The sequence below is a fragment of the Macaca nemestrina genome, chromosome 2, assembly GCF_043159975.1.
Source record: "Macaca nemestrina isolate mMacNem1 chromosome 2, mMacNem.hap1, whole genome shotgun sequence".
Taxonomy (NCBI): domain Eukaryota; kingdom Metazoa; phylum Chordata; class Mammalia; order Primates; family Cercopithecidae; genus Macaca; species Macaca nemestrina.
The window spans coordinates 82330531-82352641 of NC_092126.1; the positions used below are offsets into that span (position 1 = coordinate 82330531).

At 45.9% G+C, this 22111-nt stretch overlaps 1 protein-coding gene across 7 annotated transcripts in view; it reads right to left on the reverse strand.

Moving 5' to 3' along the window:
• The window catches only part of LOC105466009 (MDS1 and EVI1 complex locus), a 591474-nt gene extending 583872 nt beyond the window's left edge, over nucleotides 1–7602 (reverse strand). For 2 of the 7 annotated variants that reach the window (XM_011714761.3, XM_011714750.2), the window contains exon 1: nucleotides 7223–7600. In XM_011714761.3, coding sequence (XP_011713063.1) covers nucleotides 7223–7259 — 37 coding nt within the window. In that variant the 5' untranslated portion in view covers nucleotides 7260–7600. Of the gene's footprint in view, nucleotides 1–7222 lie in introns of all 7 variants that reach the window. The other 5 variants (XM_011714782.3, XM_011714772.2, XM_024788016.2 and 2 more) reach the window with 3 other exon arrangements.
• Between the last annotated feature and the right edge of the window lie 14509 nt (nucleotides 7603–22111).

Below are 22111 nucleotides of genomic sequence, written 5' to 3' on the forward strand. Positions count from 1 at the left end.
TCTTGAACAAGGTTTAGGAAACGTTGGTTCTTTATGTTGTGTACTTAATGATCCCTACACACATGTTTACTAAGGTAATAAAATCTCTTTTCTAAATAAATTTCTCATTTAGAATTGTTATAAAAGTCAATAGTCAAGAATTTGGCTGAATTTACTAGCCAAAAGCATGTTTGCTAATGAATAAGAATAACAACTAATATCAAAATAAGAATTAATTCAAGAATGTGCGATTTTGAAGAGTCAGGAATTTGATTAAAAATTCAGTTCCCTTTTTTTTCTATAATGAACAGTTCTTTAACCACAAAACAGCTTTTATAATAATGCCGACGAGTATGGTTCCAAGCAAAACACTCCCCCATTTTAATCATGGTTATTATTTTTGAAAATGAAAATGGCTGAGGTCGTTGTAATCTATTTTAGGGTTTGCATGGGTTGATGGTATTTTTGTCTTGGCTTTGAGTTCTCCACATTACCCACTAAATGTTATGGGTTTTGCTGTGTGCCCTTTCAAATCCCATTCTTTCTAATAACGTTATACTTTATACACATAAATTAGAGTAAATTCCACTTTCTTTCCTAACAACTCCAGATGTGGTCCACACTTTCCAAAAGGACTAGAACTTGCCTTTAAAAAAAAATTCAGTATGTACTTCTTAGAACAACTATGTTTCTGTATAGATAAAAATGCTGTATGGATATTTAAACGCTAAGTAATTAGTAAAACCATAGGACTTGTGGTTTTTTCACCAAAGTGAAATATGAAGATAATATCTGTATATGTACTTCTTCCAACTTACAAGGACACACACAGATAAAAAAGTGCCTAGAAACAAAACCATCTGGGCAGAGTTCTAGACCTACTGATACCAATAGGGAAGGGGGGGTCTGTATTCAGGCAACCATTTAGGACACATCAGTGAAGCTCTCTGTCCGCTGTAGACCCAGTAGACAAAATTATCAAATATCTAAATGTACTAAAGTTACACAGTCAAGGCTCCCTTTAGACGCAGTTAATATTTCACTGACTTTCCGAACTAAGTTGGGGTTTTTATTATAATTCACTATCAGGTCACACAGAACAGCCCACAATCCCTCTAAGTAGCCCCTACACAGCCACACGTAGGAGAATGGCTTCACAATACATACAAATTGTGGAGATCTGGTTATTAAAATGCCTTGAGATCTATTTGTTTATTTTCTTAAAATCAACTTGCAAGGCCAATGTAATAAGATGCTGTAGCTTTTATGAAAGAGGTGAAATAATTTTAAACACAGACACACAATGAGTTTATTTATTTAGAAACTTGTTAAATAGAGTCTGGGAATTCAAATATTCAATGTTGACATTGTACAGAATTGGCAAGAAGCCAGAACCCAGTCTCCAGAGGGACCCACTGGACAAGGAATTCAGGCCTTTCTCTCCTCCCACTTGAGCTAAATAGGTAGAAGCCATTAGTTATACCCACAGCAATATCTGAACCACACTCAAATAAGCTGCCCCAGCCAGGGCACTTCAAAGGAGGCTAAGTGTGTTTAGGTTTTTAGTGCTGAACTAGAGCAATATGTCACACTTTTGAAAGAGTCTTGTAAACAGTTTCTTCCCTATGTAGAGACATTTCTGAAGTTTCTTGTATGGCATGTAGTAAGCAAAGGTAATTAACAAGGATTATACTTTTTTCATTTCCTGGAGGGGCTGGGTAGGATAATACCAATCTGTGTGCAAACTAAGGATCTGAAAGAACTACACCATTTCTCTCTTCCGGTCTCCCTCTCTGGTTTTCTGATCGATTTGTCTGTCTCCTCTTTATCCTCTTCCTCACACTTTTTCTCACTATACAGCCAATCTCCTTGAAAATTCCCTGGTAAACTCTGAAGGCCAGAAGAGTGGGAAGGGGGAAATCTAATTTTAGAAAGAAGACCGTGACTAGTGGAGTGGGGAAGTAGGGAGGGAACTAATGATTTATCCTGGGCCGTCCAGGAGAAAAGAAAAGCAGACCATACAGACCATTTTAGAAAATGCCTAGACAGCGGCTTCCAGCGTAAGAAGGGTTAACCGTCACTCCAAAAAAATGTATCTGGCATCATCAGAGTGTAACTGTTCCCTCCCGACCCATCTCTTCCCCAAACCCATTCTCCCTTGCTCTACGAGGCTGGGAAGGAGCCTGTCCCAACGGGGAGAGTGAATGAGTGAGTGTGTGTCTGCCCTCTGCACAAGAGTGTCCCTCGTCTTCCTGAAGCCAAGACGTGTGTGGGTGAGCACGCGCATGTGTAGGTGTGAGTTTACACTGTCAATGTAAACCCAGCTCCGAGGGAAGCAGCGCGCCAGGCACGCAGCCCCTCTGAGACTGGAGAGGCGAAGAAGAGTTCTGGCCAAACCTTGGAGCCCTGAGCTGAGCAGCCTGAGGAGCGAGGTGTAAGGGGCCGTCTGAGTGAGCAACTGCCTCCCATCTCACTGGGGCTTCCCCAGCCCCACCCCCACGTCCATCTGGGGCCACTTCCCCAGCACCAGACGGTTTTGAGATGAAGCGTGGGAGGGCTCAGCTCTTGGGAAAAGGGCTCTGGGTGCCTTGGGAACAGGGAAAAAGCCGGTGACCAGGAGATGACAAGTCAAGTTTCTCCATCTCACCGCCCGCTTCCAGCGGAGGCAACGCGCAGGGGGGTGCCAGGAGAGAGGGGGGTGAGCCGGGCGTGCCGGGGGCAACTCCGCTCTCTTGTCCTTCTAGCCAGGGGGGATGGAGCCGGGCGTCCCCCCTTCCTGCCCCAGGTCACGACTGCAGCCTTGGACAACCTGGCCCCAACTTACAAAAATAAAATAAACTCCCAAACAGTAGTAACATGTTTAAAGAGAAATTGCTTACGACTCCTTACCTTCAATTCCCCAAAAAAAAAAAAAGAGAGGAAAGAAAGAAAGAAAGAAAGAAAGAAAGAAAGAAAGAAAGAAAGAAAGAAAGAAAGAAAGAAAGAAAGAAAGAAAGAAAGAAGAAAAACCAAAATTCGTGGAATGACATGTTAATTTCTAGTCTTACACGTTGAATGTCTGTCCCTGCAGGAAGCCGACCCCAGGACTTAGGGGAGGCCTTGGCTCAGAAAGCCTGGAAGCTGGGCTACCCGGCAAAAGTCACACTCACTCACACTCATACATACACACACTCACATGCACTCTATAGCCAATACCTACGACTCTGCAGTCCCTACAAATAAAAAAAGAAGCCTTGCTTTTTAGCCTTTCTGCCTCTACAGCTAATGAACCGTTGCCTTCCACAGTGCTGGAGATGAGGGAAGAATGAAAAGCGTAATTAACCTTCCCCTAAACACAGATTTTTTTTTTTTTTTTTTTTTTTTTTTTTTTTTTTGCAAAACACATCAAAATACTGCAAGAAGACTGTGCTCCAAGTGCCAAATGCAATAAAGAAGCCCTAAGCCAGGGTAATGGTCAAGTAATGGCAAATAAACCACCTTCCTAGAAGGGGCCTCGGCCTCCGTTGGGAGAAGGATTTTCCTCCTCAGAAGCCATCTGAAATAAACAAATAAACGTATTTTTTAAAACAAAGCTCTGTTTTCGTCTGAGTTTCTTAAGGATGAAGGAAAACCCAAGTAGGTGGGCATACAGAGAGTGAATGCCTGAATCTGGGTGTTGTGTTTGTTGTTGTCGGGAGGTTGTTTTGTTTTGTTTATCTTAGGTACTGGGCTGACAAGGTGAGTAGTTTAAGGACGGGAGAAAGGGTTGGCATCTACCTTTCCTACTTCAGGGCCTTTTTTTAAACAGAGAGCAAGTGTAGAAGCAACAAGTGCCCCCCTCCCTGCGGTCTTGCTAATCGCATCGCCTTTTGTGACTTTATGAGACTTCTGGGGGGCCGGTAGCTAAGGGAGTTACTGGATGCAACTCGTTCTCTGCTGTGACTGAATTCCCGCGCGTTGTCACTTTGGGGAAGTAAGGTAAGTGTGGCTTCGGTGTTTCAGGCTTTAGACATGCTGGGCAGACCCAACCTGCGCTTCCTTTCCATCCGTCAGGACCATAGCAACTGGCATTTTAGGCACGGCCCAGGTGCTATCCTAGCTGCCCGAGAAAATGGCTGGGAAGTCTCCCCGCGCTGCCAGAGTCGGCTTGGCTTTTAGTTTTCTTTTCTTAAAGATGGAAATAAAATTCAGGGGCGTTAGGCACTGCAAATGTCAATCTTCCTGCCTTTTATTTTATTTTTAATTAAATTTTTTAATCTTCCCAAATGACTTACAACGAATTTATTGGTTTCAACTATTGTATAAAAAACAAGCCCTACAAGTTGGAAACTGTGTTGTGCATTCAATCTCGGTGTAGATTCAGCAGGTATTTTCAGGGTCCGTGGTCTCTGGTCTAGGTCCATGGGCTCCTGCACTGTAGCCAAGGCCAAATCAGGACTTAAGACCACCAAAGAAATTTACAAAAGACAAAAAGAACTACAAGCTGACGAGAAAACAACTATTTATATGTAATTTGTTTCCATTGTAATGGTTTTTTTTTTTTTACCACAATAAAAGTAGTTTTGTTTTTTAAAGTATTGTGGTAACAACGCCCCTTCTAAACCCTGAAAAAGGAAAACTGGTGCAGAGCAGTGAAGTTTTCGTTGGATGATTGCACCGCAGGGGTCACCAACCATCTCCGCCACGCGCTACTGGGGGAAGGAAATCGCGCTTTAAAATACAAAAATCTGTAGTTTTAATATGATTTCCTTTATTACCCAGATTGTAACTGAAGAATTGCAACGCAGTGCTTCTGTCTGAGAAAAGCAGCTGCGGCAGCAACAGCTGGAGCAGTGCAAGCGGGAATCTGAGGCTCAGTAAAAGTTTGTAAGAGTTGAGATCTAGCTATCGGAAAGCGGCAGCGGCATCTTTAGGGACCCTGGGGACAAAATAAATGGGTCTCCCACCAGTTGAATGACAAGTATCATCAGATCGGAAACGAGGCTCAGTTTCTGGATGTTGAGTGGACTGTGCGTGCAGGAATATTTTAAGACGGCATCGTATGTCTTGCTTGGCAATTAAAATAGTTTAAAAAGCTGCTCAAGAAAATTCGAAGGGTTTTGTTTTCTGCTTTCACTTCGGAAGTTATGGGGCAGTGAGTCGCGGCGCGAAGCCTTAAGCTTTCATTTCACAACTTAGGCATGGTTGAAAAGGGCTACCCACCCCCACCCACCACCCCACTCCCGCTAACTCCCCCCCCCCCACACACACACACTCTCTCCCCCAACCTTTAGTCCAAATCGAAGCCCGCAAACCTCAAGTATATGTACATTTATTTCTCTTCAGATGAAAATAAAGACATCGGCCTCATTTAAAAGTAAACAGGGAAAACAGTTCCACCGGCGCCCTTTGACACTGTAGCAGCTAGTGTAAAGAACAATACCCAAAAGAGAAACAGATGGACTGATGACCCAGAGACCCCTATATTTAGGTTGATTTCTCAGACCCAGGGGAAAGGAAATGTATTGGGGAGTGTACGAGTGCTTGGGTGAGGAATGGACAAAGCACTGGAAAGGCGCCTGGGATGACAGCATCTCGCCGGGCTACACAGCCGACTCCACTGCCCGCGAAGCCGAGCCTGCCGAGGTGCCGCCGACTTTCCGGGCTGCTGCAGGGACGCAGCGAGCAGGGAGGCGTGGATACGATACCTACCGTACTTGGTTCTAATGTTCGAGGGTCGCGCGGGGGGAGACTGGGATTTCACTGGGGAGAAGCATCCCACCCACTTCCCATCTCTCATTTTGCCTTCCGTAAGCAACACAATTAGAGAGTTTTGTTTTCGGCGAGTGCGAGTGTGGGAGAGCGAACGGCGGCCTGTCCACTCCCGAGGCAGCTCCAGCCCCGCGTATTGACACCTCAAGGAGGAGCGCTCCGAGATACTTCGGGGCTCGGCGCCGCTGAGTCCCCTTCAACTCGAAGTAGAAGCATTTGGACAAACGCAGCCCTGTCGCCTACAGTCCTGGAGGAGCATCACAACGTGTGGGAAAGTGTGGGCCCCGCCGGCAAAGCCAGGCGAGTCATCCAACACTTTTGCTGTAAGAGTGGGGGATGGGTGTCCCACCGCCCCCGCCCCAAACCCCTTCGCCCACATCCCGCCAGACCAAGGCCGCTCCGCGCCGGGCAGGCAGGGGGCGCCGGGGAGGGTTATTGACCCTGGACCCAGGCTGCATCCAGACCAAGCGCGGGAGGCTGCGCTGCGCCCTCTCCGCGGCCCAACGCTTTTGCAGCTCGCCCCCTGGGGGTTGCTCGGCGCCCAGCCAGTTCGAGGTGCGCGGGTCGCAGCGCGCCCTCTCTGCCTCCTGCTCCTAGGCTGCCGCCGCTGGCTGTGTGCCCTCCGTTCCTAGCTCTCCGAGCGCTCGCTGGGCCTATTATCTCCCCACCTCCGAGCGCTCGCTGGGCCTCTTCTCTCCCCACCTGCACATGGCTCTGCAGAGCCGGTAGTTCTGACCTGCCCGTGCCCCCCGCCCCCAGCCCGCGATCACAGCCCCCATCTTGGTGTCCCACATCCCCGCCGCAGTCCTCCCGCCGCGCAGCGCCGCGCGGGAGAGCATGGCCGAGCGCACAGCGCCCACTACCGCAGCCGCTGCTCGGCGCAGTCCACCCGACCGCCCGCGCAACTTCCAGCGGCCGCCTCGCAACTTTTCCCAACTCCACCACAGCCGCCCGCCGCCGCCGCCACTGTGGCTCTCTCTGAGCCTGCTACCCTACCCAAACCCCAGAAACAAACGGAGGCTCGAAAGGGCTCCCTTCTCCTGCCCGCCCCCCCCCCATCCCCCGCGCCCCCCTCCTCCCACACCCGGGACTAGCTGGTTGGCCAGAGGCAACTCTCCCCCGCCTGGGGGGAAGAGGAGGGGAGGGGGAGACTTTCTCCTCTTCTCTTCCCCCCCACCCCACCCCTTCGCGCTCACTCTCGCGCTCTCTCCTCCCTCCCACCCCTAGTCTTTGCTACCCCCACCCCCACCCCCACCCCGGGGTTGCCACAGCTGGTCGGTGCGCGGGGCTGAGGGCTGCCCAGGCTCCTCCGACGCCCAACCCGGGAGCGAGAGCACGGGCGACCGGGGGCAGAGGCTGGAACCGGCAGGTTGCTGGGGCTGCGCTGCGCCTGCCCTCCACCCGGGGCCCCGGCGCTAGAGGCAGCCCGCGCTCCCTCCCGGAGCGCTAGAGACAGATATGCAAGATGGCAGAGGAGGGGGAAAAGCCAATAGAAAAGGGATATTGCACCTACTTGTGGCCAGTTTCCTTGCCCTGCCTTTGGATCTCATGCTGTGCCCAGTCCTGCAGCCGCTGGTGTGTGGTTGGGGCTTTTTTTTCTTGGATCCTTTCCTTCTTTTGCTCTCCCTCTCGCTCCCTCCCTCTCTCCTCTCTCTCTCTCTCTCTCTCTCTCTCTCTCTCTCTCTCTCTCTCTCCTGTTTCTCTCTCTCTCTCCTGTTTCTCTCTCTGTGTCTCTCTCTCTTCCACACAGTCACTCTCTGTCTTTTCTTCTTTCACTCTCTCTCCCTCCCTCTCTCCCTTTCTCTCAATCCACACTCGCTATCTCTCCAGCATTGTCAGTTTGGACACCTTCGCACATGCGCGCTAGACGCCCCTCCAACATCTCAGCGCCGCCAAAAAAAGTTTGGAGCGATTTATCACTTTGATTTGGAGATCTTGTCAGATGGCAATCGCCGAGGAGGCGGAGAAAGGGAGCCGCGGGGAGGGCGGCGGGGGGCGGGGAGCGAACGCAGGGAGCCAGAGGGGAGCAGACACCTCGCCCAAAAAAAGGGGAGGGGGGAATTGAAAAGGCTTGGGCAGAGGATTGATTCCGTGTTAGAATCACCAATAAGCTTGTATCATGATTATTGTTATTGTTTTTCCCACTATAAATTGCAGACATTTTTCTATACCATCTATAAGGAAAGCAAGAAGCGAGGGGGGAAAAAAAACTTTAAAAACATTTTTTAAAAACCCTTCTGTTAAAGAACTAGAAGGGCTGGACCCTCGGCTAATAATCCAGGAGAAAGTGGGAATCATCCTGAACTTGAGAAATCTACTGCTGCCGCTGCTACTGCTACTGAAGCTATTGCGGCTTCCGCTTTCAGGGTTGTAAGCAGAATAAATAACTGGTTTTTTCCTCGATTTTAGCTGTAATACCAATGTTTGCTGCCATCCTTGGGACATTTCAGTATTATTTCCCTACCAACTAGTAATGATCACCCTTGATTCCCGGGTCCGGGCCAGCGCGGGCATTTGACATCCAAGACCTCCTGCTTTCCCAAAGGTCGGCTGTCACCTTCCGGCCTCCCCCACCGCTGCCCCGGTCGCCTCCCGATGCAGCTCAGCCTGCCTGCCATTTTCACTCACTCGCTTAAACCTACAACCTCGTGGTCAAAAGAAAGAAGAATAGGGGGGAAAATCACACACTCTTAAAAAAACACATTGTTGAAATTTCCTTTAATTACAGGATTTACCAATGAAGTGCCACTCAGAAATGGGAATTCCTATAGGGGCTAGCTGTGTACAAGGTATGAATCAATCCCAACTAGGTATAGATTTTCTTTTGGTACAACCTTCTTGCATTAAACAGTTTTGTTCAATACCTTCCATGTGCTATTTATGTCCCCATTAATATCTGTTGCAAATCCTGCCAGACATCATAAAAGAAAATTACAATCTTTTCAGTCTCGGTGCTGCAACAATACATCCTTGATGTTCAAGTTAAAGGAAAAGAAAAGCAGGTCCTGGGCATGAGTTTGGCAAAGACTGTGGAGGGGAAGGGGAATCACTGAGAATGCCCGGTTGTACCTGTTGGTATTTATTATCAAATCTAGGACTGCGGGTATGAGAGAGCAAATAGCAAGGTTCAACCCCAAAGGGTATCAATGGCCTGCAAATCTCTTTATTCCAGAGAATCAAAGTTCAAAGAATTTGTCCTTGTTAAGGATGCTTACCATTTTCCTTTCTCCAGAGCTGTGTAATTCTGTGGGTATTTGACTGTAAGATAGAGGTCCCTGGAGAACCAAGTTACAGGTCTCAAGGGAGACAGATGTATAAGGTTGAAATGTGAGGAAGGGAAGTAGGAAGATAGAGGAGGGAATTACTCAGAACAGGAGTAAAACAACTTCCAAAAAAGAAGGCTCTAGTGCCCACACACGTGGGCACAACAGAACTCTATCATCCACCCTGAATTAAAGAGGCACTTGGGTTTTTTTCCAGACCTAGAATTCCTGCTGTCCTGTGCATAAAGGTGAGTGTACTAATACATTTGGTGTGTGCAAAAGCACCAGCCATTCCAACATTCTGTTAGGTTCTCACAGGTGTTTGACTAAAAGTTCCCCCAAAATGTGACTCCACCAGCTTCCCTCAGTTTAGATGGAGAAGTGCCTTCCCTCTGACCAGCAAATGTCCTCAGAGGAAAAGGAGAAATGGGGCTTGAGACCTTTTGGAAGAGGGGACAAAATCTCTAGGGAGAGAAAAACATTAGGCTGACTGGCAAGAAGTTCATAAGGCTGCTTCTGATCGGTGTAAGGGACTCTCTAGGGACCATCCCCTAGGCCAGGGGACTGACCAGCAGCGCCTGAAGATCGCAGCTGTCAAAATCTAGAAGGTCTTGTCCCCCCAGTCCTCACCTTCCCTGCCAGACACCCAGGGGCAGCTGAGTACCTTGCCTTGGTGCCCAACCGCCAAGGGAGCTTTAAAAAAAAAAAAAGAAAGAAAGAAAGAAAGAAAAGAAAAGAACTGCCATCCTCCCCTCCACTCCTCCGGCTAACCCCTTTCACCTCATCCCCAGGGGGTCTGTCTATATCCGGGTTCCCCTGGAGACGGGAGGTTAAGAGGGGTGCAGGAAATGTTCCTAGGAAAGGAGGGGACCAAGGTACCAAACTCTGAGATTAAATGCAAGACCCACACGTGAAGCTGAGCTTGCTGTTGCTGCTGAGAAATTATAAACCACGTGGAGGGTTGGGGGGGTAGGGGGTGGGTTCTGTGAGGGGAACTGGGTGGGAGGTGGAAGACTGAAGTAAATCAGAGTCTCCGAACCTCCAAATTTAAAGGTCCCTGTCTTTTAAACTTTTCTAGAAGGGTGGTTGGTGGAGGGGGAGGCAGAATGAGGCGCGGCTGGAGCACCCCTCCCCTTCTGGTTTTGATGTCTCCGCTGTGGCTTCAGCGCTCCAGTCTTTCTCCCTGGTCTTTCCAACAGTTTCGGGCCACGAGAAAATCCAACCTCTTCTAACCAATAATAGACGCAAACTCCTCTGTGTCCCGAGACCCAAGCCATTGTGAAAAGACCAGGCATCGTCTTTAAAAAAATAAAAAAATAAAAATAGTATTCGCAATATCATTCGTTTTTTCTTTTCAAACCTAAAAGCTAGGCTTCTTTTTCTTTTTCTCTCCTTTTCTTTTTCTTTCTTTATCATTCACTTTCTGCTCTAAGTATGCGCTAATAAAGAGCTAAGCTGCTAGTTCAAGTGTGTTTAACCTGATGGAGCAAACAACCAGCAGCAACCAGTCGCGCTCGAGGCTGATAGCGCAGCGACCTCTGCGCGTCCGCCCCGGCCGGTTCCCATTCTCAAGTGCCTGGACCTTGTCACTTCCACCTGTCCCAGATCCCAGCCGTGAGACCAGAGCAGGTGACTGTCTGTTCAGCGGCCCCTGGAGTTCCCGACACCCTCTGATGGGATGTCTGAGCTGTCGCTGGCCCAAGAGAAAAGAGGCCTCCAACAAGTTGGCGGAGCTGCCCTCGCTACCCGCCCCCGCCCCACCTCTCGCTTTTCCCTCTCTTCCTGAAATTCGTTTTCTTGGGGGAAGTAGGATGCATTCCAACGTTTTCTTGTGTTTTCTCCTACGGAAGCGGGCATCCTGGAAGCAGTGCCTTGTTGGAAAGTCGATGCGTTTACGGGTTGTCTGGATTTGCTTGTTTTATTGCTGTCACTTTTTGTTTTGGTTTTTTGTTTGTTTGTTTAGCAGAAGTGAAGAGACTGAGATGGAAGTTAGAAGGAAGATGGGACATTGACGAGAAAGACACAGACAAGTATATCCCTTCCCCAATTATGTTTTTTAAATTAATGTTAGAAATGGCAAATAACCGATTTTCAATACATTACATGCAACAGGAAATTTTCCTTTCCTCTCATTATAATTGAACCGGCCCCACAGTATCTCTGGAAGAAAGTTTGAATTCTTTATGGAGGTATTTCTAGGCCTATTGTCTTTGTGCAGTGAACTTTACATCATGCTATTCAATCACAACCTATATTCTCCTGGCTACCAGCAAGATTAATTTAATCATTGTAATGCAATTATTAATACTGTTTACCCAACGTTAGGTTTCAGGTTGGCTGTTAAGAAATTAAACTCTTGCTGGGTGACCAGAGCTAGGCAGGGGTTTCTTCATGTTGAAATGAAACAGTCCTCTTTATTTAGTCTCAGGGCTCCAGCTTTCGGCCACCGGCTCAATTAGCCAAAATGGAAACAATTTTCATTCATTGCAATAACTCACTGTTCTGGAGATCGCTTTCAAAATACACACTTTATTATTATACGCTGACCTCGGTGGTGTGGAGTGGCAATAAAAGAAAGAGGCAGGGAGATCTATCTAGCCCCCTTGGGCTATAATTATTAGAAATTAATTGGGTTCAGGACCCTGGGTAGCCTAGCTAAATTAATAGCTTGTCTAGTGGTTTAAATCCGAATTTTCAGTCCACAGGAGAGAAAAGGAGAGAGTCACAGACATGAAATGCAGACCCAAGGGACGCCTGAGTTTACTTGCAAGACACTCATCTATTAAATAGTGTCCAGAATACATCTGAGTTGAGGAGGGGGGCTGAAGTAGGAGGGGCGGGGGCGACAAGAAAGAATGGAGCAAGATGGGGAGGGAGGCTGAGAGTGAGCGAAAAGGTCTCGAGTTGATTTTATTCGATTTTTCTTGTCTGCATTGTTTTCGGGAGGGGTTGCATTTAGGGGTTAAAATAAAAAATAAAGATCCCGTGTACTCGGAGCTGTCGTGCCGGAGTAAAAGTGAAAAGGGAGCCTTAGGCAAAAGGAAATTACTGCGAGCCCGCGTGACCTTTCAGGGAGGTAATCAATCAAGTGATCAACAGGGATATTTATCATCGCTATATAGGACTACTTCGCCCTGCACAGGCAGGGTGGGGGTGGGGCTGGGGGAGTGAGAGGAGGGTGGAGACACGCGCGCACTTACACACACACACTCACAAAAGTTTGAACAAACCTGATAAGCCTCGAGATAAAACACGTAGGTTTTAATGTTAAAACTACCTGTTTTGTCTGACACTGTCAGAGAAACACACACACACACACACACATATAAGCGCACATCCAGGCAGCAGCGGCTGCAGAAGGTGTTAACTTTGAATGATCCGCCACGCTTTGCCCTAAAAGGAAAGCTTGCAGAGAAACGCGCGCTTTGAACGCCGGCGAGGCGACAGCGCAGGGCTAACTCGGCTTCCGCGTCCAGTCAGGGAAAGGGCGCCGCGGGCCGCAAGGGGCGTGGGGCGGCTGGGGGCACCCCTTTCCACAGCGACTAGACGCCAGGGCCTGAGACACGGAACAGCCTCCTCTTCCTGCGAAATCCTCGCGCTGCCAGGGCTGCACTGCACAGCGAGGCGCGCTCAGGGCCAGCCGACTCGGCGAGCACGCGCAGCTGGTGTTCGGCGGCCGGGCGAGTTCTGGCCAGTCACCTTCTCTACCTTGTAAAACTCGCCGTTTTGTAAATTGCGTTTTCGGTCCCGGATTTCTTAGCAAATCATTCGGTTTTACAGTCCTGCTCCCTCCCCCTAGTTCAACATCCTCCCATCCAACTTCTGATGTGTATATAAGGGACGGGGAGCAGGGAGCGGTCCGGGTAGCTGGCTTTTAATAATAATGACGATGATGACATTAAATAGTCGATTTAAAATCTAGGCCCCCCGACCCGATCGAGGATTATAATCAGCAGTTCTTTGGAGAGAACGTCTGGCTGATTACTAGCCCATGGGGTTGAGGAACTATTTCCCGAAGGGTTTATGAAACGCAGTTTGGGGTGATGCGCGCCGCCTCCCAGGTGGCGAGCCTAGGCTCCTGCAGTGTGGGAATGTGGGGCTGCGCCAGGGCCGTGCCTATTGGCACCAGATGCTAAGCTCGCGGTCCCCCACCCGCCGCTCTGGCCGCCCTCTCCCGGCTCGGAGCGGCCTCCTCCAGCACAGCCTAGTCTGCGGCGCCCTCGCCTGGTTTTCTTGGCCGCGGCAGTTCTGGTGTTCCCACCGCTTAGGGCTCCAGCTGTGCACAGTAGCCGCCTGGGCGTGGGGGTGGGAAACAGCTGGAGCGCCCCAGGGAGGTGCGGGTTGGGGTGGAAAGGAACCCAACAAGGAGGATTATGAGGCGAGCAAACTCCCGGAGCTGCTACTGGTTTAGAATCAGGAGGAGTAACTTCACGGGGCACGGAACTTGAGCTCCGGAAAGAAACCAGACTGCTCCTGAGCGATGTCCTGGAAAGTCTGGACCTCTTGGGGTCCCTTCCATTGAAAAAAGAATTACCTGGAAGAGTATTTCTCAAAGTGTAATCTACATACGAATCCCCTGGGGATCTTGTTAAAATGCAGATTCTGATTCAGTAATCCTGGGGTGGGGCCCAACATTTCTCGGCAGGCTCCTAGGTGATGCAGATACTCCTCGAAGTGTAGTCGCAGACCAGCAACATCAAGCATCGCCAGGATTTCAATAGAAACTCAAGGTCTCAGGCCCCAACCAAACTTACTAAATCAAAATTGACATTTTAACAAGTGATTCACTAGAACATTGAAGTTGGAGATGCACTGCCATAGAATGTACCTGGCCAGGTTTTCTTTCTTCAGTCTTAAATCAGGACGCCTCTGTGATTGAACTTCATTTCAAATCCGGCTTTCTGCCGTGGTCACGGGAGAGGATGGAGTGAACGAACCTATCCAAGTAAAAGCTACATCTCCTCTGGCCCACTGCAGAAACCCTAGACTGTCACATGCATTGACCACTGAGCTTAGGGACCAAATGCCACCTGCAAGGCCTCCTGGATTCTTGTCTGATTGACATCCCTTACCGCCACTTTCCTCACGCCCCCCTCCCATTCAGTATTTTGCTGCCAAGTCTATGGCTTTTATTTCTCCCTCCTTACATTACAGTTTTTTGTTTACAGATCTTCCTTCTCCTTTCAGCTGTGGACATCTTGAAAGAGATTATGCCTTATATTCTTCACTTTGTGTTTTCATCTGCAGCATGGAAATAGTCATTTCTTCCCACATAGGATTAATATATTAAAATGCTTTGGAAGCCATGGTTGCCATTGTTAAGAAAAGATGGCAGTATTCAGATTTCAGGGCCATTACGCATTAGATAAATTCTGGGGTCACAAGATAGAGTTGAAACACCTTAAGTATCAAACCACTGGAGGTACAAATCCCAGTCCTCCCTTTTACCAGCTGCGTAACTTTAGGCAAATTACTGAGCCTCTCAGAGTCCCAGTTACCTCCTCTGTATTATTAGAATAAGTATGTACATCTTGCAGAATACTTGTGATGATTAAAGTCAATGTATACAAGGCACTTAGTACGGCACCTGCTACATAGTAGAAATTTAATAAGTAGAGTTTTTTAGAGCTCCAAGCTCTAACAATTCATAATCGGCAAAATGATAAGGGGGGGTGTGTGTGTGTGTGTGAGAGAGAGAGTGTGTGTGTCAGGGGTCTTGGATACTGCTCTTCCCATTCCCATGTGCAATAAGATATGTTTCCTTTAGTCAGCAGACTGCCCCCTCAAATAGCTGAAGCCTGAGGACTTTGATATATATAGAACTGACTGATACAAATAGATATTAACATTTCCGTTTAAATGGGCACGTGTGTGTGTCTGTGTGTGTCTCTGTGTGTGTGTGTGTGTGTGAGATAGAGAGAGAGAGAGAGGAGAGAGAGAGAGAGAATGGTTTTAGCTATGGTTTTTGATTTGTTTTTTGTTTTTTTGTTTTGAGATGGAGTCTCACTTTGTCACCCAGGCTGGAGTGCAGTGGCACGATCTCGGTTCACTGAAACCTCTGCCTCCCAGTTTCCAGCAATTCTCCTGCCTGAGCCTCCCCAGTAGCTGGAATTATAGGTGCACACCACGAGGCCCAGCTAATTTTTGTATTTTTAGTTGGGACATGGTTTCCCCATGTTGACCAGGCTGGTCTTGAACTCCTGACCTCAGGTTATCCGCCTCCTTCAGTCTCCCAAACTGCTGGGATTACAGGAAGGAGCCACCATGCCTGGCCCCTTAGCTATGTATGTTTTTGGGGTTTTTTTTGGGGGGGGGGGTTTGGTTTTTTTTTTTTGAGACGGAGTCTCTCTCTGTCGCCCAGGCTGGAATGCAGTGGCGCGACCTCGGCTCACTGAAAGCTCCGCCTCCCGGGTTTACGCCATTCTCCTGCCTCAGCCTCCAGAGTAGCTGGGACTACGGGCACCCGCCACCGCGCCCGGCTAATTTTTTGTATTTTTTAGTGGAGATGGGGTCTCACCGGGTTAGCCGGATGGATTTTTAAGTGATTCTTGTGTGCTTGTGCCTTCACAACTCGATTTCATGAGAGTCAACACTACACTCAGTTCATCTCATACAACTCAGTTCATCTCATACAAGGAGAGTCCTGACCATCTCCCAGTCAGCCTGTGGCAACAGGACCTGGGCCACATGCTGAGGGCCGGTGAGATTCACTGACAGATGCATTGCTTCTCCCATGACCTTATGATTGCAAGAATTTCTGCACAATATATACAAAGTGAGTATTTGAAGATGTGTAATGTTTTTATATTACCATGCTCTCTCCCTGTGAGATGGAAGCCACAAAGACAATTCAAAGAGAAAGTGGCTTTCAATGGAGTAAGCACTCTTTCTCTCTTCTTTCTTTTAAAATTATTTTTACATGCTTTTAAATTTGTTCAGTGTTTCTTAAATTTTCACTTCCATAAATCTGGTTGTTGCCCATATTTTCAATACATGAAACTATTTATTCAGTCTAGATTCCTGCCAGGAAATAAAAGATTTGTAAAATTAACACCTACAGGACTTTTAAATTCTTTACTCAAACAAACAAGTGATTATGGTTGACATGAGGAAATATAGACATAAAGCAACTTAATTTGCTTGATATACTTTTAAACTTATAAGTATAGCAGACTTTCCACATCTTTTTAAAGCACAAAGTATAGGATCCATGCTGAGACAGCTTATAAATGAGACTTCCTTGTAACAAGATCCTCAGTACTCAATAACTTAATTCCCTTGACTTAGGTCCAAGGCAGACCTGGCAACCCTCAAACTCTGCTGGGGAGTGAAGTCCTATAGCCATGACAGAGTGTGATACAGGTGTGCCCTGCTTTATGAAAAGCCACATCACAATGTGATTATTCGCTTCGTGCTATTTTATTAAATAATGAGTTCCCCTGGGACATTTAAAATATGATTTGACTTACAAAAATCTGATTTATACTCACTTTCCCCAGAAACATACCTATTGAAGTAAAGCTATGTTTTTTTAAATGATGATGCATGTCCCATAGCAAATGTTTTATAATGAAAAGTCCATTTTCAAAGATTAAGACAAAGGAGTATATGACCATTCTGGGGTTGGGAAAGAAACAATTTCTGTACAGCTCAATTGTACACAGAAGAAACTGTAGGACTCATCAATGGAATTATCTACTTTGAGGGCTCATGTAAATACACTAGAAACCAGGAACATGATAAGATTTGGACTTCAAACATTTTAGAAAATATAATGTTCTTGTACTGGGTTTTGATAGTAAAATGTTCAAATCAACTCTATAAACACTCTCGAAAAATACACTTTTTGAAATGGGAAGAATTTCTGTTGCACAGAGAAACTGAAGAATAGTTCTAGGGCTAGGTGCAGTGACTCATGCCTGTAACCCCAGCACTTTGGGAGGCTAAAGAAGGAGGATTGCTTGAGCCCAGGAGTTTGAGACCAGCCTGGGCAACATGGCAAGACTCTGTCTTACAAAAAAAAATTAGCTGGGCATGGTGGTACATAACTGTAGTCCTAGCTACTTGGGAGGCTATGGTGGGAGCCCAAGAGTTCAAGGCTGCAATGTGCTATGATCACACCTCTGCACTCCAGCCTGGGCAACAGAGTGAGACTCTGTCTTCCAAAAAAAGATTTGTCTGGGCTTACACCCATTTAGAAGTAATAGTTTATCAGCAAAAAATCACTATCTAACTCATATCCAGGTTTTCACTTAGCTGTTTGACATTGAACTGGAACTCTGAAATTGGATACATTGGACTCACAAGGACATTTGCTATTCTTAGGGGCTCTAGGAGACAACTTCAATTCTAGCTACAGTGGAAGCACCAATGCAGAGAAGCCAAGATAGTGAATGATATTTTGATACATCTGTTTCTGTTGTTAATGCTTTGCTGAGCTTTTCACAACATTTGTGTCCAAAATTTCTACAGAATCAACTATTATGCAGGTTTCTTCATCAAACCAATTGAGCAGTCTGGTGTCTCTTGTGCCTCCCAGAGTGGAGCAACATTTAAGCAGGGAGCAAGAGCTACTTAGCTACAGGAACCTGTTGTTCTAATCTACCCTACACAGCACTGCCTGCTTAACCTTCCTGAGACACTGTTCTGAAAGTGTCTTTCTTCTACGACAATTTTCAAAATCCCTCAGTCACTGTCAAGATAAGGCCCCAAATTTTTGCCTCTCATTCAAAGGTATTCTACATTGGGGAAATAGCAAGAGAGGTGGGGAATCATGAGATGTGCACCAGAAACAGCAAGGATATTAGGCACCCTATGTTATGGGATTCAGGAAGGGACTTCGTGGGAAATAGGTTTGGAAAGACAGGTTGGACACATGTCACAGAGGCTTGGAATGAATGGCAAAATTTGGGGACTTTATCTTGAAGACAACTGAGAGATCCTGAAGATTCTGAATAGGGGAATGACTTTATCAGAATTTGCCTTAGGAAGATTAAGCAGGCAGTGATGTGAATTATACATCTTCTTCACATGTTCAGACTATCCATCTTTTGAGATTCAAAACAAACATCACCTCCTCTCCTAAAAGTTCTGATATGTTCTTTCAAGTGGAAAAACAATCTCTCCCCATCACAATCACAATCACCTATGGCATCTTAGTTTTACATGTTGGTTTTGTCTGTATCTCTATGATCTCTCTCCATAGGCTGTAAATTCCTTGCGGGGATATTTGTATCAATTCTCCTTGTCTTCCACTGCTAAGGCATGTTTTGCTCAAAAATTGTACTGTCTAAATGTAAGCATTCTAATTTTAAACAATTTGAGAAAATCATCAACCACTGCCTTTTTAGATATTGCTTTTTCTTCACTTTCTCAATTCTTTTTTCCTGTTATCTGATTAGATATATGTTAGATCTTCTTGCTCTATCTTCTGTATGTATTAGCCTCTCTTTCACAGATTCTATCTCTTTAGTATCTTGTGCTTACTTCTGAATAATTTCCTCAAATTTATATTCAAGTTCTCTAATTGTCTCTCTGTATCTAATAAGCTATTTAAACTGTCAATTAAATTTTTTATCTTTTTATTTAATTTCCATAATTTATATTTGATTCTTTTTTAAAATGTGCCCGTTATCTTTTCACACTGTCTTGTCTTATTTTTTACCTTACAATTCAGTTTTTTGGGGTTGTTTTTGCTTTTTGTTTTTCGTTTTTGTTTTCGACAGAGTCTTGCTCTCTTGCCCAGGCTGGAGTGCAATAGTGCAATCTCGGCTCACTGCAAGCTCTGCCTCCCGGGTTCACGCCATTCTCCTGCCTCAGCCTCCTGAGTAGCTGGGACTACAGGCGCGTGCCACCACGCCCAGCTAATTTTTTGTATTTTTAGTAGGGATGGGGTTTCACCATGTTGGCCAGGCTGGTCTCAAACTCCTGGGCTCAAGTGATCTGTCTGCCTCTACCTCCCAAAGTGTGGGATTACAGGCATGAGCCACCGCACCTGGCCAAGGTTTCAAATATATTTTAAACGTTTCAAATATATTTATTTTATCTGACAGCTCCATTATCTGAAGTTCCTAGGGACTATTATTTATTTATTTATTTACAGATGGAGTTTTACTCGTTTCCCAGGCTGGAGTGCAATGGTGCGATCTTGGCTCACTTCTACCTCTGCCTACAGGGTTCAAGTGATTCTCCTGCCTCAGCCTCCCAAGTAGCTGGATTTAGACATGTGCCACCACACCCAGCTAATTTTGAATTTTTTAGTAGAAGCGGGGTTTCTCCATGTTGGTCAGGTTGATATCGAACTCCTGACCTTAGGTGATCCACCCGCCTCAGCCTCCCAAAGTGCTGAGATTACAGGCACAAGCCACCACGCCTGGCCATGGGATCTTTCTAATCCTTCTGTTTGTTGTACCTACTAATCATTACTCAGAAAAATTGTTTTTCCATACTTTAGAATTTTAAGTTGTGAGTTCACCTTCAACAAGATTTTCTCTGTGGAAATCATGTTTAAAATTACTTGACATATCCTTTCAGAATGGTTTTACCTTTGCTTTTGTTGGATGCTTCAGTGTTATCAATTTTTTCACTAGTTTATCAGCCTGGCTTTTCCCAAACTATGGAGGAAATATAATTAGAACCACAGATGTAAGTGATAGTAGGCCTGTTGGAAAGAATTGTCAGGGGACACTTTTTTTTTTTTAACCCAGAGGCCAGATGAGATAGAAGCTTCCTTGTTATTTCTTTTTCTAGTGAGCTGATTTTTCTAGACCAGCATTTCACCGATTACGTAGCCCTTTGAGACACAGATTTATGCAAGGGTATCAGTTTTTATCTCCCCAACTCATGTTGGGCCAGAGCTTTATGTCCTGACTCCATGAGAGTTTTGAAACCTACGCCCTGAGTTCTCAAGGCTATTGTCTCCCGTTCCATAACCACAGGCTGCCAGGATTTTGATTCCCACTGTGTTGAGCCCCAGAGACTTTCCTTCCTTTTTTCAAGAGCATTGATTAGTTATTAAGCAGAATGCCTCAGTGATTTGTGAAGGGAAAGATTGCAGATTATTTAGTCCATAAAAATACTGGGAAGCCTAGACTTGAAAATACCTGTGGTGATTTGCTGTTAGTGAATTTCGCTTTCAATTTTTTCTTTTTTTTTTTTTTTTTTTTTTTTTTGTGAAGGAGTCTCGCTCTGTCGCCCAGGCTGGAGTGCAGTGGCCGGATCTCAGCTCACTGCAAGCTCCGCCTCCCGGGTTCACGCCATTCTCCTGCCTCAGCCTCCCGAGTAGCTGGGACTACAGGCGCCCGCCACATCGCCCGGCTAGTTTTTTGTATTTCTTAGTAGAGACGGGGTTTCACCGTGTTAGCCAGGATGGTCTCGATCTCCTGACCTCGTGATCCACCCGTCTTGGCCTCCCAAAGTGCTGGGATTACAGGCTTGAGCCACCGCGCCCGGCCTCAATTTTTTCTTGAATCCTTTTATTTAAATGAAATATCTGACTCCCAAAACAAAGGCAGAGCTGAGTGTCACCTATAAGTAGAATCACAAAAATAGCTTTTTCACATGTTTTTGATAAGCCTAAAATCTTTTGTTCTACCTTTCTTCACTGGTCATCAAAATCGTATTCAGCCTTCAATTGTCATCTCAGATTCAGCATTGTCCCTAATGTTTTCCATGGTAATGATAATAATAATAATGATTATATTAAACCACTGGTCAAAGTGAAAAAAAAGAAGAAGAAGAAGAATTACAGAACAACAACTATTTATTAAGTGCTTACCCTGTGTTAAGCACTATACTGGCATTTATAATACGTTACCTTATTTTTGCCAATAACTCTATGACATTTTTAACCTCAGTTTACTGGTCAAGAAACTGATATTCCCAGAAGTTAAATAACTTTTGAGGTGGCTTAGCTAGTAGTACATTGAGCTACATTAAATTGCTGATAGTCAACTAGTTTTTTTACCCACAACAAAGCAGTTTTGCATAATTCAATCTAACAAATGATGAAGGTAACATTCAAATTAAGGTCTGACCAATTTCTAACCTCATATACCTCCCTTTAGACAACACAGCGTCTTCACTATGCTAATTATTCCTTCCTGTAGGTTATCATAGCACTCTTATACTATGTCTTCATTCAGTTTCCTCATTTGACCTTCAGTTACAATAAAGCTTGTACATCTGTTTTCTCCAGTGGAGTATAAGCTCCCTGAGGGCTCTGCCTTAGCTCTGCATCCCAGGCCCTTTGCACAGTACTTGGTACAGGATAAGTCTTCAATATGTTTTTTTTTTTTTTTAATAAACTAAACTAGGTTATTCCAGTTTTAGTCAATATTTATATGCAGCTAATGTGTTTTTAAACTTTTCTCTTTCACTTCATTTTTCCTAGTGGCAGTTTCATAACATGGTCCCAAATGTTTTGACATTCTTCCCATTGAAAGGTGGGATCTATCTACGTCTCCTTTCCATGAATCTGGATGGGTTTGTGATGGCTTCAGCCGGCAGAGTGGTGCAGGGTGATGTTAAATGACTTCTAAGGTTTGGCTATAAAAGCTCATGCAGCTTCTGCCTAGGTTTGTGCGAACATTTGCTCTCGGCAGGCTCCCTCTTGAATGCTTCATTTCAGAACCCAGCAGCCATGCTGTGAGAAACCCAATTCACAAAGAGAGCCCTCACTAGGTTCTCTGGTGAGGGAACCAGAGAACCCAGCTTTTGAGCTATTCCAGCATGCAAGCCAGGTAGATAAGTGAAGATGTCCCCGGATGAGTTCAAACTCCAGCATTATGAGTTGTCCCCACGCATTTGAGTCTTTCCAGCTGAGGTCCCATATATTGTGGAGCAAAAACACATGAGTGTAATAGAATCAGTGTTGTTTTACACCGCTATGTTGGGGTGATTTATTGTACAGCAATAAATAAGCATTGCTTCTGTTTGGCATGTCTGGTAAGGACCACTATAGCCTAGTAAGTTCTGAAACCTCTAGAGATTGGGACAGTGGGAGCTCCTTTCCCCAGTGATAAGACTCTGGTGCTAGATGACTGTTCCTTTGTCCAGAATCAAAACTGGGCTTCAAGTGGATTTCAGCTTCTGGACATGTTTTGAGCATTTGGCTCACACTTGTGTCTTACTTGCTGTCT